The sequence below is a fragment of the Alnus glutinosa genome, chromosome 11 (genome assembly GCF_958979055.1).
Source record: "Alnus glutinosa chromosome 11, dhAlnGlut1.1, whole genome shotgun sequence".
Taxonomy (NCBI): domain Eukaryota; kingdom Viridiplantae; phylum Streptophyta; class Magnoliopsida; order Fagales; family Betulaceae; genus Alnus; species Alnus glutinosa.
The window spans coordinates 10557394-10575596 of NC_084896.1; the positions used below are offsets into that span (position 1 = coordinate 10557394).

Consider the following 18203-nt stretch of genomic DNA (forward strand, 5'->3'; position numbering starts at 1 on the left):
AGTTGGCTAAAGCATGAATGAGAAATTTTATTAAGATTGAAGATTAAATTAAGAAATAAAATATAAAATTAGTATCCGCTTTTGACAAAATTTAAATAAAAGAAAAGATACAAAATAATTGTTTCTTAATATATTACAATTTTCAACTCAATTACCTATCAAAATGAAACCTGGCATTCTTAATAATTGTTTCTTCTTCTTGTTCTTCTTCTTCTTTTTTCATGTGTGATTTTTTGACAGACCTAAAAACTGAAACTCAAAACTATAGACTCATATTTGATTAAAGTTAGACAAATTTGATGGATGATTTACTAATTATGGCTTTCCTAACTTTCAAATTTCCTCTTTATCCCGCTAACCTCAATAATGATAGATGTCAGAATGTGTCAATTACTAATTATGCAATGTGCGTTTAATTAGTTATTCATTTACCCAATTTATAGTGTACTACAAATCATACAAAAGATGTGATGTGAATTTAACTATACATAAAAAGTCAGCTGAACAATAAACTATACAAACAGAGACTCCGGACTAACTCATTGCCAAAGGCTTTTTCGGCATTCGAGACTCAAGACCCCCTCTTATGCTTATTAACGATTGCGAGTTACATCTCAATAAAGGGGGCCAACCCTGACTTTGTCCACCATGATCGACATTGTTCAACCTTAATAATCAAATGCCATTAGGTGGATCTTGTGAATTTAAATCGCCTTCCCTCGAGCTACAAAACGTAAGAGAAAGCATCCATGACATTAGGCCTCGAGCCCGTCCAAAGCTTTATTTGCACAATACGGAGACCGTCTCCTCGATGGCATGTGGCATCCAATCATGGCGAGGTGCGGGATCCATCTCTGCTTCATATTTTCAGCTACTACATAAAGGAAAAGACACAAAGAAGGTAAAGAGAGTCCCAATTTTCTATAACTAGAAAAATCACCCGAAAGTGCTAACTCAAGCGTCTGAGAGTCTTCGGCTTCAGCCGAGGACCCTCTAACAATTTCCCAATTTTGCAAGAGATAACAGATCAAACACAAAGGGGAGTTCCATTCCAATTGTCATTTGATAGCCGTGGTAGAACAACATTGCCATCGGAAAATATCAGTGCAAAAAACACACAAATCCTACATCTTTTAAGTGTACAGATAGATATTGTTTGCACTTTAAAGGAAAACTCTGCAATTTATTGGTATTGTTTCTACACTACCTGAGTTTTCAGCAGTTTATAGGTAACGTTTTTAGTTTGATGCATCCTAGAGAGATTCAGTGTGATGAGATATATAATATATATATATATATATATATATATATATATATATATATATATATTATTAGAGAGAGAGAGAGAGAGAGAGAGAGAGAGAGAGAGAGAGAGAGAGAGAGAGAGAGAGAAATCTAAAAATCACTCTACCATTTTCTTATGAATTACATTTTGTATATAATACATCTTCCTTTCGAGCTGCCAACTATTTCCTAGAACAAAAAAAAAAAAAAAAAAAAAAAAAAAAAAAAAAAAAAAAAATTAAAGTTCATCAAAAATTGCCACCGACCCTGCAGCCCTGAAGTTCCACTAATCCCCTTTGCATCTCTCTCGCTACAGGGAGATCTCCCTATACTTCTACATCCTCAGGTAGCATCATAAAATAATACAAAAACAAGAAACAAAATTTTTCTTCTCCAAGTAAAACTACAAATACAGAGACGCTGCAAACACAATATCTCGCTTGATCTTGGAAACAGCCTCTTCAAATTTTGACTCAAGCTCAGTTTCCCCAATGGAATTTGCTGCTAGTACGAGCTGCTGAAGAACTTCCTCCAGTCTACGAATTGCCCTGATCAAGCTGCCCTCAAAAACCTCTGTGATTTCCATTATCTCATAGAATTTCGATCCTTTCGCCCAAGCATACACAGCTTCCATGATATCCGGCCGAAATGAATTCACAAAGTTCTCAACATCAATTTGGACCTAAGATAAACAAGGATTTGAAAAACAAACAATTTCATTCAGTAATAGATGTCTGAAAAGTAAATATATCTATAAAACAATAACAAGTACGTCAGACACGTATCAAGAAAACACTCAGAAAGTGTCACAAGGTTGTCTAATGGGATCAATTGACCTGCGCCATCATTTTTCAAGGTGTATTAATTGGGACTGAACCCGAGAACTCACTCTCCGCCGGTTATTTATGAAGGGACGAGATGTCATTGGGCTGTAGATTCCACAGTCGTTAATTGTGGCAAGGTGTTTTTATTCTATGACGGTTAAGTGTTGCGTATAGAAGCTTTCACACTTGTCATATCAAAAGGAGGTTAAAATAGGCATCAATATATTATGACACAAATCAGATCCTTTATCAACCTATCTTGGTGGGTTTTAATCGTATTTTGTAGCTTCAAAAATACGGCTCAGCAATCGCTGGAAAAACTTCATTTCAGTTAGTTACTCCATTTTCTAAACAATTCTGAGAATGTGCTTAACTTTTAAACAGGAACGAATCACAACCCCCCCCCCCCCCCCCCCTCTAAAAAAAAAGGAAAAAAGAAAAAAGAAAAAAAAAAGCCTAAATTGAGATTGAGTTCCAAGTTCCTTCAAATGTGAAAATATTGTTAAAAGTTTATTTTAAACTTGAGAACAATTAAAAATACCAAGAACTTCCATTATTACCTTGCACTCTAGCTGAACTTTGGCAACCTTTCGAGCTGTATCTTGTAGCTGTGCAAAGAGCAAGTCAAGTTGTTCCCTAGGCTTTGTAGCATTTTTAAGTTTCTCCTGCCAGACAAAACAAGAAAGTAGAGACACCATCTCTTCCACCGTTATCTCCTTTAAAACCCCATTGAACATTAGCTCTGTCAGGGTCAACTCGTCTGCACTACTGATTTCACAAGCAACTCTCCCCTTCAACTCCACAACATCGTCATTTGTGACATATCTGCAATTAAATCCACTCTAATCATTTTAGTACAGCATGTTAACAAAAAGGCTGACGTGAATATGGAAAAGAATATCTTAGAAAATCTCAAAAAGCGTCCATCATTATCTTGTACAAAAAAAGTGTTAAATATTAGAAAAAGCAATAAATACTAAACTTATTGACAAACAATTATAAGGTAATAGAAAAAGTGAAGGAAAATAACAAAGAACATTGATACATTAATGTGTGTGTGTGTGTATATAATATATCAACCCACGCACACATAAACATACAGACAGCGAGAAGAGAGAGATACATTATTTCCTTAAGATATCATACCATTATTTTAGACGTACTAATATCAACGGTTAGCCAAAAGCACAGGTGAAACATAAGATGAAATGGCAAAAGCCTTGTATCATGGACATCATTATTTTGTTGGGATAAGAGAAAAAGATTCAAGAGAGAGAGAGAGAGAGAGAGAGAGAGAGAGCTCCATTCATCATCAATCTAAATAGTAGGAGAATGCAACTAAAAGTCACATAAGTACATCGAACTTCAAAAGAAAAGATAGGGAAAACAAGCAGCTCAAAGTGGTGTGCTAACAATATCACTTAAAAATATATCAAAAAAATCCAAAAAAGAAAGAAAGAAAGGGGGCTTTTTTTTTTTTTGCCGGATGGGGGGGGAGGGAGAGACATACAACTGAAAACCAGTGGGGAGCAGCACCAGAACAGTACACAATCGCGTGGCCCAACGCAAAGGCAACAACAGCACCAGGCAAAAAAAAACAACAGACTATATGCTTAACACAGTATTGTTGGACCACTAATATACCCTGCTAAGCCGTAGAAAGAGAAAGAAGATGAATGCTCACAGAAGGTATGTAAATAATCACTTCAATAAAGAAGAGTAAGAGTAGCACTACTTGTTCAGGAGTGAGATAGTTAGAGCAAGAAAGCACTGCCTAAGGCTCCTTTCAGAGCCTTATGACTCGGTCCGAATGCTTAAATTGATAACAAAGGGTGAATTTATTTAATGATTATTCTAACACTCCCTCATTTGTGGGCCCATACTCCCCTTCCCCCCAATGAATGGGCCAAACATATGGAATTTTTAACTTGAATCGGTCCAACACTGCCCTCACTTTTTGCAATGTTGGAGGTTATAAAGTGAAAACAAGATTCAAACTCACTTAAGACTACTTATTTTAATACAATGTTAAATTACCACTTAAGTCTAAAACTTAAAACTGAAATCAACGGACGAACTACACCACAACAGAAAAATAAAAAAATGGGCATATATAAACAATGATAGCATATAACTAACCAAAATCATTGATTAGAATATGGGAGTCGTACAAAGACATTTAATTAGGCTTGACTTAATTAGATAAAAAGACCACAGTTAATACATAAATAGTAATATAACATAACATAGCAACAAAACATAAAATTTAAATTAGTAACAATCAAATAGGAAGGGAAGTATGAAACAAAGTCAAATAAGCAGTAGAACGAGAGAGAATTATGCGTGTTAATGAAATATAAAACTAGCTATTATTACCACCCTTGATAGGGATCACTTTTCAGCCTTGATTTTGAATTTTGGTTCCTCCATGCTCATCATGATTGCAAAATTTAAGTTGATTGAAGATCAAAAAATGTCATACATATATAACACTCAAAGTTTAAGTTTTAAAGCCATTAGGCAAAAATGATTTTAACACAGATTGTTTGCTTCATAAGACAGTTTCATGATCTTCGTGGTCAAGATTGAAAATGCGCTTGCTTATCTATCAAAAAAAAGATTGAAATGGCTTCAGAGTTGACAAAAGTGCAACACAAGACAGTTGATGATTTATTGATCAATCATGTGGCACATGATCTATAAGTCTTCACTGTCTTTTACATCAACTATTACTATTTTAAAAGAGTAGAAAAGGCTGATATACTATGAGGCTATCACAGAGTTCATCTACAAATCCATCAACAAGCCTCAACCTCCATCATAGGTGCCAAACACTCCAATACCCATTTGATTGCCACACCTGCCTCAGAAGTAGGGGGTTCATGGGCCATGCCAGGCAAGGTTCAGACCAAGCCAGCACTAGAGTTGTGAGTTGGCCCAAGCCCACTGAAATCTATCAGCAGGCCCAGCACTACGGAGGAACACAAGAGGGGGCCCATCCCATACACAGCACGTTCTTCGAAGAAAAATAGGCAACACACAAAGAAAAACCAAGGAAAGTCAAATGGAATGGTACAGTGGTGTGCTATGATATCATCTGGAATGCATGCATATTAGCCTTTTGCATAGCCAAATAAGAAACTAAAAGAGATGCTAGAGAAGTTACCCTCCACGTCCCCAACATTGATGTTTCTTGTCACCTAGTCCCACTGAAACTGATGGGATTTGCGTCACCAACCTCCCTAGCATTGCTAGCATGTCTCACTGCCCTGGCCCGGTATCCAGCAATGTATTTTCCTCCTTCACCTGCTGCTGTCACAAACCCCTTAACCTTCAACCCCGCAACATAGCTGCCTCTTTTCTAATTGCTTTCACACATCCTCAGGCTCCTAGCCTCTTACCCTAGCCTAGGCCCTAATATTTTCAGGCTAGGCTGGCCATCAAGTCACCTGGCCCATGGACATCCCTACTTAATGGTGACCAATTAAACTTATAACTAGCAAACATTTCACACTGAACTCAACTGCGTTCACACCCACAACATCACCTCCAAGTCTTCAACCCAAAGCCTGTGCCACTATATCCACACAGTAGGTGCTGCCACAACTACCATCTCCTTCAAACCCATCTTCTATAAATCAATTCAACCCACCACAATCCCACAAACGAAAACAATCCAATTCAGAGCCGTTCCCCACCATTTCATTGCTGTCACTGCCATGTAGACAGCACCATCAGCCCAAATAGCCAACCTTACTGCCCATAATTAATCAATTTTTTGTCAAACCCACAGCTGCTCACTCTACCATCATCAGACCCGCCCATTATATCTTGCCCTTTGGGGACAATCACACTCGACCACAATCACTGCAATGCTGACCTAAGTCAGAAGCCATTATAATGGGAAGCACATTCTGCACCTTCACCTTCTGTAGATCATTTGACCTGCACTGAGTTGGTGGCTGACTCTTGCAGAAGGAAAAAAATGTACCGTAGATCAGGTACTGGGTTCTTCCCTCAAGCTCCAAGTCATAAATCCTCATTTTCTAAATACCAATTACACATTCCAAAATGCCAATCCGAACTTCAAATTCAAAATAAACCGCATACCAAAAGGAAACTAATTATGAAACAGGAAGATGGAGACATGCCAGCTCAACCCGTCTCTGTAGAACATATAGGTATGAAGTGTTAAATTTGAAGGATTAAGAATGGCCAAATGTAATTTTACCATCACAAATTGGCCTTTGGATGCCTACCAGTGAATATGCAACTTCTTGCTGCTAAATTGGTTTGGTAAGTAACAAAACCCCTTCAGTTAAAAGCACAAGTAAGTTTATGCCTACTTCCAAAATGATGGGGTGGCTCCATCTTTATGGGCAAACCCTTCCTGAACCTAGGAAGTGAAGTGTTCTTTTTTCCCTAGTTTTTTAAAGTAAACGTAACTTGAGTTTACTTGATCATATATACTAACCCTAACAATCAAAAGCTTGGTATGCATGACACATATGAGAAGTGAACGTGATTTAATGGTGAACTTGGTGGATCAGATTGTAATTGGAAAATTAAATCCTAGTAGTGTTCCAGCAGGCAATATTTTGTCCCAAGTACACAAAAAACAACCTCAAAAGATTTTATTACCTGCCTCACCATGAGGCAAGCCTCAAGAAAGCTGAGAGCCTAACTAGTGCAAAGTTCTAAGGAAGCAGTATACAAAATATAAAATAAATAAATAAAATATGATACTGTAAACTTAGTAAAAGAATGATGTTCCGTCAAAATCTTATTAATAAATCCACCTCAGGCTCACAAGAAAAGATTAAAAATATAAAAACAACCAAAAATACATGTCTAAACACAATAACTAAAATTGGGCAGGAAAATCGTGGCCTTGATAGGGAACATCATGAATGGGCTATTGCACAATCTAAAGGAAACGAAAGAGACACTAATAAATATATTTCCAGGAAGATGTTGTTCTTCTATATTGTTTTTTTTTTTTTTTTGATAAGAAAGAAAAACTTTATTAAAAAAACGAAAAGCGCCCCTAAGTACACAGGAAGTATACACGGGAACAACCTAGCTAGCCCACAGAAAGAAAACCCACAAGGACTTACGCACTCAACACCCAAAGCCCCCATAAAACCCAACATCCAGACGAAACCCCCATAAAACCCAAACTACAGAAGAAGCCCCCACCCAAAAAACATGAAAAAACCCCCCAAACCTTAAACCCGAAATACAAGCAAACCCAAAAAACAGAGGGAAAAACCCACGAACAACAACCCTCAAGAGATCCCAAGCAAAAACCAAAAGCCCGAGGAATGGCCCACAAACCAACCAAAGCATACAACTCTACAACATAAGGTCCTTTCCTGTCCTACACCTAGTGGAAGGTTTAGCGTCGCCATAGTTGATAGAGCTATGCAGATTCAGAAGCTCCCTCTTGCCTTTGGACTTTTGGCGCGATATCTTGTCACGCTGAAATTCTTCTTTCATGGCATCCCGAATTGCCAACACCTCCTCCCCAAAAGCACCCTTTGACGCCCAATCCAAAGGCAAAACATCCCAAAGATCAACGTCCTCCTCCCAAACCACAATCTCTCCGTTATGGTCAAAACCGATCGGCCAATTCCAAGATTGGGAGAATCCATTACCCTCAACGGGTGAAGAAATGGAGCAACCTCTAGGAGGGGAGGAAGGCCCGACTATCCCTCCATCGAAGACCTTCTGAGGCGAAGTGGGAGTGGCTGGAATATCTGGGCGAGGGTTGAAAAACCCCTTTCTGAGAATGCCCTTCTTCACTGGAGGCTCAACAACCTTTTTCGCTGGAGGCTCTGCAACCAAAACCTTATTAACAGCTAAGTCAGCAACCATTTTCAAGGCTTTTAGGGAATCTGAAAGTAGCACATCGTTCCACTTAAACGAAACCCCTTCCCTGAGAACCCCCGCCTTCTTGATATAACTCTGAAAAGGCTTCGAGACCACGGGGACAGAAGAGCACAGCTTCTCCCCCAACTCAGTCGCTCCAGAGGAAGGAGAGGCCGTGAGTTGAGAGACTACCAGAAAAGCAACGAAAGGCTTAGAGGCAATAACCCGGCTAGGATCCACCTCCAAGCTGCTAGTCCCTCCCCCTAAAGAGGAAGACCAGACCGGAAAAGCCCCTGGAATTGCCCGTGACAAGGGCTCTGGCCGAAAAGACGGCGCCGCAAGGGCAAGAGACGCCCCTGGAGCTGCTAGACCCTCCCCCGACGAAAGAGCCTCCAAAACCCTTGGAGGAGGACGAACCAGAGAGAACCCAAAAGAAGACGATGCAACCAGAAGTGCCCCTGGAACTGCCGACGACGAGGGCTCCGGCCGAGACGGCGCCGGAGAAGGAGACGCCCCTGGTTTGGTCAACGGACATGCTTTAGGTTTTGGCAGGAGTCGGGCCAAGTGAAAACCAGAACGTTTTCGACCTAGGCCAAACCTGACAAGCCGGCCCAAAAATTTCCTAAAAGCCCGACCGAAGACCATTTTCAAACCGTTGACCAGCTTGCTCCACGTGCGCATCATTGAACGCTCAAATTTCGAATTTGAACATGGGGGAGGCTTCTTGCCCAGCGAATCAAGAGACCGGTCTTTAACGAATGGATCAGGTGGACGAGACTCCAAATCGATGCAACCCACCGCCAAGCTTAGGACTTGCTCATCATGAGTCGACGCCGGGAGGGGAACAAGAGCACCCGGCTCCTCCGACGAAGCCCTCAACCCGGAACGAAGACCCCCCATGAAGGGCAACTTTTACACAACAATGGTTGGAACCAAGCACAACACCTCCGCAAAGGACGGTCCCGTCCACTTTGAAGCCAAACCCAAGCTCGGCCTTAAAACCTTCGCATCCTTCTTGGTCGATGAAGACGAGGAACCTAGCCCGCTACCCACCGTAGCGGAGAGGAAGTCAACAACCTTACTCAACTCGCCGGAGAATTTCTGCCACCCCCACCCTCCACGACCCTCAGGGATGATGATGAAACCTTTCCGACCGCCCAACCCAAAGATTATCGCCTCTTTATGGTTCCAAAAAAAAAAAATTACCAAACTAAAGAACATAATACCAGAATGTCTGAGAAAAAATGGTTTAGGGGGGAACTCCTGGTACCAGAACTGATGTCACGTCATATAGTTTATAAATCAAGCAGCTAACAAATTGGGATAAATGGTGTGGAAGCAAGAAGTAAAGTCAAGTAATAAAGAAGAGCTCCATTACCCTAGCCTCCGAAGAACCCTTTTTCTTGCCTTGAATTCATCTTTAAAAGCCAATGTAGTGGAAGATCGTACTGTCTTCTTAAGCAACTTGATCTTGGCTGTCAATTCTTGCTTCATGTGAAAAGCTTTGAGCTTTTGCTCAATAAGGGGAGATTTAGCAACTTCATGCTTGTCAAAAAGGCTCTCTAGAGCCTCTATTCTACGAGCTGCTTTTTTGTATGAGCTACTTTGAATCTGAAAATAATAAATCAGGGTCATAATTCATATGACATATAAATGTGTCTGTGACTGTGGAAAATGAATTTAGAGTTATATACCTTGAAATCTTCTTCTGGATTTAGAAGGTGTGACCCTTTTTCAGGAAATCTAGAAAGTCCTTCAGAAACCTTCTTCAATGTGTTTTCTCGAATTTCCAAAGGCAAAAGATCCTTTGGTATGACCATCCGATTACTACTTAAATTAATAATCTGTTCATGATATCAGAGAGCCAGTAAATTCTTCAATGAGTGATGATCCATGGAAGTGAAGCAAGTTATAAAAAATAAAAAATAAAATGGCATCAAAGTAGAATATTATTGATCAGCAAATCCATCTCTCTGAAAACACACCGGTTGAAAGAGTGGACAGAGGAGAAAATAAATCAATTTAATTCATTTCTAAACAAACTACATACTTATTCTACATTTAAGAAAGACCAACCATTCAAACGAATCATTGAGTCAATAGATTTGAAAAGCTATTCATTTCAACAGTCAAATAACATTTTTGGAAAACCACAAGTTCAGTTCATGATATTCCTGTTTTATAACTAAAGAAAGAATAAGTTGTAGATTGACAATATGGGACAACAGAATAGAAAAAGGGACTTTGCCTGAGAGATGGGGATAGAAACAACAAGAGGTTCTCCAGGTTCTTTCAATTGAACAATCTTAATGGTTTTCTTGGCAATTCCATCCTTGCTCACTACGCATCTTGTAAGAACATCCACTGTGTAGTCTGCGTCTTCGGGCTTTCTACTTGCATCATCTAGATCGAATAATCAAATCATGAACTTGAATTAGAAGGGAAATGAGGATGTTTAATGTGAAACTACTGACAGTTCTCACCTTCAGATGCACTTTTCACTCTTTGAAAATTTAATATCACTCCCCATGTGACCTGGTCCTCGATAGAGAAAGATGGGGAAACTTCTTCTGTCCTAGTGCATTGAATACACACAAGCCTTCCAGCCTGAAGGAAAGGTAAGCAGTACTTTGGAGAAAATATAATATCACGAACATCCTTCTTCAAGCTCTTGTACTGCTGTAGCAGATCATAATAATTCTTCAAACTATCTTCTTCTTCAATTATAATAGAATCCCTCTCTTCTTCAAGATCCTTTATTTGTTTCTGCAAATACAACATTAATGAGAGTGATGTTTTTAGTTTTCTCTCTCTTGGATTAATCAGTATCAGTAATTAGATTAATTTCTTGTTTCAAAAAATAAAATCTAGATAAAGATTTTGTTATTTTATAAGCGAATTCTTTTTACTCTGTAAGTGAATTCTTGTACAACTATCTCATCTTAGAATTATCTAATATTCTCATTCGGTCTATTTAAAGAGGAAATTCGGAAAAAAGAAAAAATTAGACTCTTGCACCTAAAATCCTCAGTTGCACTTCTGTTATGGGAAAGCTATCAATGAGAGAGTATGTGACTGTTGTAAATAGGATCACAGCAGCAGAAACATAGATAAAAAAACAAAGATTCTTCAAACAGGATATATGTTTACCCCGTTAAAAAGAATTTGAAAAATTAAAACTTTTTACGTGCTAAGTTGCTCACAACACATGAATCTTTACCAAAGTGATCAATTTTGAATTGTTTATTAAACGGGATAAATGCAAAATCAGTCCCCTTAGCTGACCTAAATAACAAATCACTCCCTGCAACATAAAAAATGATTCAGAGGTCCTCGGGGTAGGCCACATCAGCAATCAAATTCTGTCAAAACACCTGACGGATTTTGTTAGTGTGACACGTCAGCACCAATAAAATAATGACGTGTCACTCTTAATAAAAAAAAAATATTTAAAATTAAAAAATTAAAAAAAAAACCAAAAAAAAATAAATAAAGGGGAAAGGGGAAATGGGGTGGCGACTTGGGGGAGGGGGTGGCCTTCGAGCCACCCCCAGAGGTGGTTGGGGGCGCCATCTTGTGTGGCTCGCGGGCCACCCACAGAGCAAGCAATAGGCCACCCCCATCTTGAAAACAAATAGCAAACCTCGAAAATTTTACACAGTAGTAACCAAATCCTAGTACCCAAACAAGAAGGTATTGAAGTTTTGAAGGAAGTTATTCTCATTGTTCCTGCATAAAGAGCTTAACGCACCATTTTGTCAAGGATGCAGAGAACAAAAGCACCAGAGCTTGGAATCTTTTGATGGGTTTTTTATTTTGAAAATAGAACATGAAAACCAGAGTTACAGAAGGTATTTAAGTTTGGCTACTGGGTTTTGGTTATTATTGTGTAAAATTTCCTGGGTTTGCTCTCTGTTTTCGAAATGCAAGAAGGGGGTCATCCCAAATAAATTGGATTTGTTTGTAAAATTGCCACCAGAGCCTCCAGTTCTTCGTATGGTCATCACAAATCCCATTTTTAAACATCACTTAAATCCCCACGTTCCACTTACTTCCGATTTGTCATGTGAAACCTTGATTCTCACTAACTACGGTGATTCTCTGGGGTGCCCCGCGACCCCCCTTCCCAAAGGGGGTGGCTTTTTCGCCTTTCCTCCTTTTTTTTTTTCTTTCTTTTTTTAAATAATAATAATAATAATATTTTAAGTTTTTATATTTATATTTTTTTAAAAAAAAAAAGAGTGATATTTGTCATCATTCTATTAGTGCTAACGTGGCACACTAACAAATTCGTCAAGCGTTTTCACGGAATTTGATTGCAGAGATTAAATTGTTATGTTGGCTTACCCCAAGGACTTCTGAATTATATTTTATACCGCAGGGAAAAATTTGTAATATAGGCCAATCAAAAGGACTGATTTTGTATTTTTCCCTCATTAAATTTTCAGAACCAGTTCATAATCTAAATGAATAACAAGCATCTTTTGTATAGAAAAAGGCCAATTGAAATCAGTCCACTGCCAATGTTAACTAACCTCAAAACTAGGAATGGCACGGTCGGCTTGGAATTGATAGAATGAATTACGGAGCAAATTCTCAGGATCTCCATCTTCACAGCGCATTTGATTCAAAATCATGTTGTAACTTAAATGGAAGGCACTGCAATGCAAGGAATGGTAGTCAGCAAAAGCAATCTGACAAAATGAAATGAGATTTATAATCAAAAGAATAACTGCAAAACTAATATTTAATTCCTTTCCTCATTTCTCCTTTGTTTTTAGTGCCTCGCATCCACCAATTCTGGTTTTAAAATTGTTCAATAGATACATCTTTATAGTCAATTTCAACAACAAATATGACTTAAAATCCACTTCCGGTAAAATTTATTCAGGCTATATGCATGATGGACCTACTTCATACTACAAGTATAGGCACTTCTGAGTTACATCAGAATTATTTTGGGCTTAGACTCCTTAATTTCTAGTAATTCTAATTAAAACTTATTATTTTAATTTTGGGCATCAATTTGTGCTTTTCAACAAAATTCTTTAAAAGCCACACGCACACTCCCCACAAAAAAAAAGGGGATGTTATGCTACCAATAAACAAAGACTAAGCCTAGGAGGCAGCTAGAATTGTAATATATAAAAGACCAAAACACAAAGTCAGATGGGGGGAAATGGAAGAAAGCTTTTTGATTTCTTGATCACTTAGGTTACAATCAAACTATATAATTCCTAACTTCTAGAGGCATAGACGGGAAATAAAATTCAGAATTGAATGCCAACAATATAATAAATAAACAATATCAAAATAACCCCTTGTGGTTTGGGTTTCTATCCACTAACTCACTCATTGGGTTTCTAATTTTAGTAATTAAATCTCTAATTTGAACCCTTTTCAAATAGGTCCTACTATAGAGAGAGAGAGAGAGAGAGAGAGAGAGAGAGAGAGAGAGAGGAAAAAAAAAGGGAAAAAAAAAAAAAAGAGGCACAGGAGTGGAGACAACACCCCAGCCACCCTGTGTCAACAAGGGGAGGAGACGCTCCACCCCTCCTTACATGGCAGGGTTGGAGATGCCTCACCCCCTGCGCAAAGCAGGTGGAGCCACCCATTTTTTGGTAAATTTTTTTAGGGTTACAAGAGGAATTTCACATGCAATCTATTAGAAATATTAAACATAATAGGGACAGAAAAACCTATTTGATACCACCTCAAATCTCACGAATCTAATTGATAAAATTAGAAGCCCAAGAAGTTCATTGATGAAAGCCCAAACCAAATAGGACAAGTTCAATATTTTCGCTAAAACAAATCCTAAAAAAATGTTTCTCCATCCAGCACCAGCGTTCTATTCCTACAAAAATTCCAGTGGACAAATCAACTTCACTTCTCAACACGTCAAATGCAGGATCACTAAAAAATAAAAGAAGCTGTTGTGTGCCATGCAAAAAAGAGATGTAAGCAAATTAACCTTGGTTTTAAACCAAATTGGAGCAGAAAACGGATTCACATGAAGTGAGTTTTACGTTATTTGCTCCAAGGGTTTAGGTGATAAGACGTTGGAAGAAAATACAAAGGAATAGTTTTGAAGGCTCGAAAAGTTGATTTGGGCTTATAAAGGTTGAACCTTGAAGGCTAAAAGTGGTAGGAAACAAAATCTAGGGTTGCTGGAATTTTCTCTGGCACCGGGGTTCTTTGGCATTGGGAGAGCTAGACTATACATGTATGGGGGAAAAAGGTTGCTAAAAGTGAAGGAATTTAGGGTTTCTAACAGAGTAAGAAAAAGGATTTGGCTTGGAGGTGAAACAAGATCTTGGGTTGTTGTTCTGGACTGTGAACAGAAACCCAAAAGCAATATTTTGGCTTTTCGGGTTTGTTGGAAGTGTATTTAATCAATATGTGGATTTAGTTTTAATGACTTTGATTTTAGGAAAAGATCGAACAAATTGAGATTTGTGTATGTTGTAATTTGATTGAAAATTGGTTGGGAAGTAAAAGGACAAATAAGAATAACATGGAGAAGATAAGCATCAAACCTGAGGTTCCTTAGGATCTCACACTAGGGTTTCTATGTTAAACAAAAAGAGAAAATTACTAAAAGAACAATTTATCCACCAAAAAATCGAAATGCTAGTTTTTCTATAATTAAACCCTTCATTGCGAAATATCTCATGTCATTTGATTTGCCTGGTGGAGTGGTGTTTTTTGTGTGGACAGCAGCTTTAGGAAAAATATTAACGCTAGATAATTTGAGAAAAAATGAATGTTGTGGTGGTGGAGTGTTGTTGCATGTGCAAGAAGAGTGGAGAGTCTATTGATCACTTGTTGATTCATTATGAAGTAGCAAGAGAGTTATGGAGCTCTATTCTTAATCTATTTGGTGTTGATTGGGTTATGCCTAGATGGGTGAACGATTTGTTGGTGAGCTGGGGATTTAAGGTAGGGCTCGGAGCTTTGAAGATGTTAAGACTTCGGTGTTAGAGCTACGAAAGATCATGTTCAACACTTTATATACTAGGATATCCGCACATCATAAGCTTGCTTGTTTCTAATTTTGCAGATTTTTTGAGGTTTTGTTCATCTTTTTCTCCAAATTAGGGGTATCTCTTGTATATTTCTTATGTACTAAGGATTCGTCCCTCTGCGATTTTTTAATGATATTGATTTACATATTAAAAATGAAAAAATAAAAAAATAAAAAATAAAAAAATTGCCTGGATCTAAAATGCTAGCTAATGGTTGGGTCCTGATGTCACATAGATTGACTTCTTTAGAACATACAGTTCATCTGAAGAACACCACACGTACCTGTTCAAACAATCAGCATTTCCTTTAAGCATCATTTTAGCAGTAGAAGGTTCCAGTTTCTCATCTACCATAAGGATGCATATTCCACGTTTATCAATACCTCGACGACCAGCACGCCCACTCATCTGTATATACTCTCCACTGGATATCCATCTGAACTTATCCCCATCAAATTTACGGACATTTGTAAATACAACAGTTTTCGCAGGCATATTCAAACCTATGCTGAAGGTCTCTGTGGCAAACAAACACTGAAGGAGAATGCATCAATCTTTGTGGTACTTCAAATGAATAACAGATACATCATGCAAAAGTAATAAAAATAGAAAACCTCAAGAAATTTGCCACTCAAAGGTCCAGAAGAACTTTAGTAATACCAGAAATTGAGTACAAATAGAGAAGAAAGCAAATAACATCATTTAACAAAAACCCCAAAAATTAAGTTTAAGAATGAATACGCAAAACCATAAAACAAAAACAAAAAAGTCAATTAGTTTCTCCAGGAGTCAAAAGTTTAAACCTAAGAGTTTTGACTCGACTATACTATAATAACCACTCATTTCTGTAAGCGCTCTCCCCCTCCCCCCCAACTCAAAAGCCTTCTCCCCCCCCAGCGCTGACAAGGAAGAAGGGAATTGCGCTAGGTCTCCTCCCTCCCCTTCCTCATTTTCTTCTCCTTCTTTCTTTGATGAATGAAAAGGTGATTAGTCTCCTCATGCACAATTTGTCTTCTAGAGAAACTTTCCTTCCTTTTTTTTTTCCGTCTCACTCACCCCAGCGGTGGCGCGTGAAGGCACGTCCTGCTAGGGTTCTGTTCTCTCACACTACTTAGAAGCTTAGATAGCGTTGGGTTTTCGCATAGCTCTCTGTTTTTTGTTGTTCTTTCCGGTTTGGTTTTGTCTATTCAGTCCTGAGCGAGGTTGGTGCTGGTTTCCAGCTGGTGGTGGAGCAGGGTTGCACGCAGAGCTATCATGCGGTGCTGATATGGAACGGCGTTTCTCTGTGGAAGCAAAAAAAAAAATTCTTTTCGGTGCGTGAAGATAAGGCAGAATTTCATTTGGAGGAAAGGAGGAAAGATTTTGTTGGGTACGTGTTCTTGGGTGTCCAATGCTCCGTTTGGCTAGTGGATACAGTTTAAGAGGTGTTAAAGTCTCCGAGTATAGAAGACTTTGCCGAGTCTTACCGTGAAGTTGAGAAGGTGCTAATGGTTCGTGGGGGCGGTAATAAGGCCAGCCGTTATCTGGAGGTGGCGATTTTTGCAGAAGGTGGTCGGAAAGGTATCATCTGGCTTCCCGAGAGTCATGGAGGGTGGGGATGGCATCAGTTTGTGGGAGAGTTGTGTCAGTTGGTGCCTTTTCAAGCCAAGTCTGAGTTGCAGGGTTCTGTTGAGAATTCATCGGCGGTGAAGCAAGTGGGAGCAGGCGCGAAGGCTTCTTCGTCTAGGCGCTCCTTCGCTGAAGTGGTGCAGGCTACAATCAGTTCTCCCGCAAACTCTAGTGGGTTAAAGAAGCCGATTTTGGGTCTCCTTGATCTGTTTCCCGTGGCAGCTTGTTTCAAATGGGAGCAAAGAGGTGAGAATTTGAGATTGGCGAAGGATTGTTCTAAGATGGAGAAGAATATGAAGAGGCAAGAGGCTGGTTCAGCAGAGAGCTCTGGGTCAATGAAGAAGGTGAAGAAGATGAAGGGTACTCTCGTCAATCACTCGCAAAAGAAGATTCTAGAGTTTGCGTAGAGAAAGTTGTGCAATCGAATTAAGGCCGAAGTGGGTCGGGTGGTTGGTTATGGGCTGGATCATTGACCCATAGTGGGTTTTAAAGGGTTTCGTCTGGGCCAGTTCGCATCTAAGCCCAAACTAGTTTGTGAGAAAATGGGTTCTGGCCTTGGTTTGGGACCCGGAGCAGGTCCTAGGGTTTTTTGGATCCTGGGTTTGTTTTCTTGCCTGAAGATGTAGTAGGTCCTAAGGCGAGGCTTGTTTCTTCACCATCGACAGTCAAAGCCCTGTCGTCATTTGAGACCATGGTTTTCAAAGTCCAGCAGAGTGGGTCTTCTCAAGTTGTTTATATAAGTAAATTTAGTCCTATTGAAAGTGTAAGGCGCCCCTAAGTACACTGAAAGTATATAAAAGGAAACACATAACTAGGAATAAAAAAAAAATAAAAGGGACAAGAAAATCGGCAAAACTAATCAACAGTGGGGACAAAAAAGCCATTGTCCAAAGATACAAAGTATGAAAAAACGAAACCAAAATATCTTCCATGGAACTCTCTAAATCCTCGAAACATCTAAAGATTTCTTTCCTTCCAAACACACCAAAAAATGCAAATTGGCATCATCTTCCAAATCCCAGCACTCATCGGCCTTCCAGCCTTCTACCAACAGGCAAACAAGTCGATAACTCTTCTAGGCATAACCCAAGACATACCAAATCGAGTAAAAAGGGTATTCTACAGAGTGGAAACCACATCGCAGTGAAGAAGAAGGTGGTCCACTGATTCTCTATCTCTCTTGCACAAGCAACATCTGTCCACACTGATGATATTCCTCTTCCTGAGATTATTATCTACAGTAAGTTTCTTGCCTAAGGCTACCGACCACGGAAAAAAAGCCTCCATCGAAGGAACCTGAATCTACCACACACTCTTCCAAAGGAAGCATCTACCTTCATAGCATGCCAAGGAGCTAGGTCTGCTTTCGCCGGTGGGTGTGTTTCAGCTTAGTCGGTCTCAGTAGATTCCGTCTTGGTGTCGGCATTGGAGGGTGAGGATCCGTCCTTGGCAATCCTGGATGCCATTGATGAGGAGTTTCATCGGAAAACTATGGTTGCGCCAAAAGACCAAACGTATGAGGGAATTGTTGAACTTGAAAAGCTCCATTAACTACAGCGATGCAAGTGCACCCTTTCGGCGTTGGAAA

General features: G+C 39.2%; 1 protein-coding gene across 1 annotated transcript in view; it reads right to left on the minus strand.

Moving 5' to 3' along the window:
- Positions 1–1391: 1391 nt before the first annotated feature.
- LOC133881664 (DExH-box ATP-dependent RNA helicase DExH9) overlaps positions 1392–18203 on the minus strand; it is a 33985-nt gene continuing 17173 nt past the window's right edge. The window contains exons 7-14 of the mRNA XM_062320655.1: positions 15291–15541; positions 12515–12638; positions 10463–10745; positions 10228–10382; positions 9674–9823; positions 9358–9590; positions 2669–2933; positions 1392–1966 (exon numbers count right to left, since the gene is read on the minus strand). Coding sequence (XP_062176639.1) covers positions 1688–1966; positions 2669–2933; positions 9358–9590; positions 9674–9823; positions 10228–10382; positions 10463–10745; positions 12515–12638; positions 15291–15541 — 1740 coding nt within the window. The 3' untranslated portion in view covers positions 1392–1687. The remainder of the gene's footprint in view (positions 1967–2668; positions 2934–9357; positions 9591–9673; positions 9824–10227; positions 10383–10462; positions 10746–12514; positions 12639–15290; positions 15542–18203) is intronic.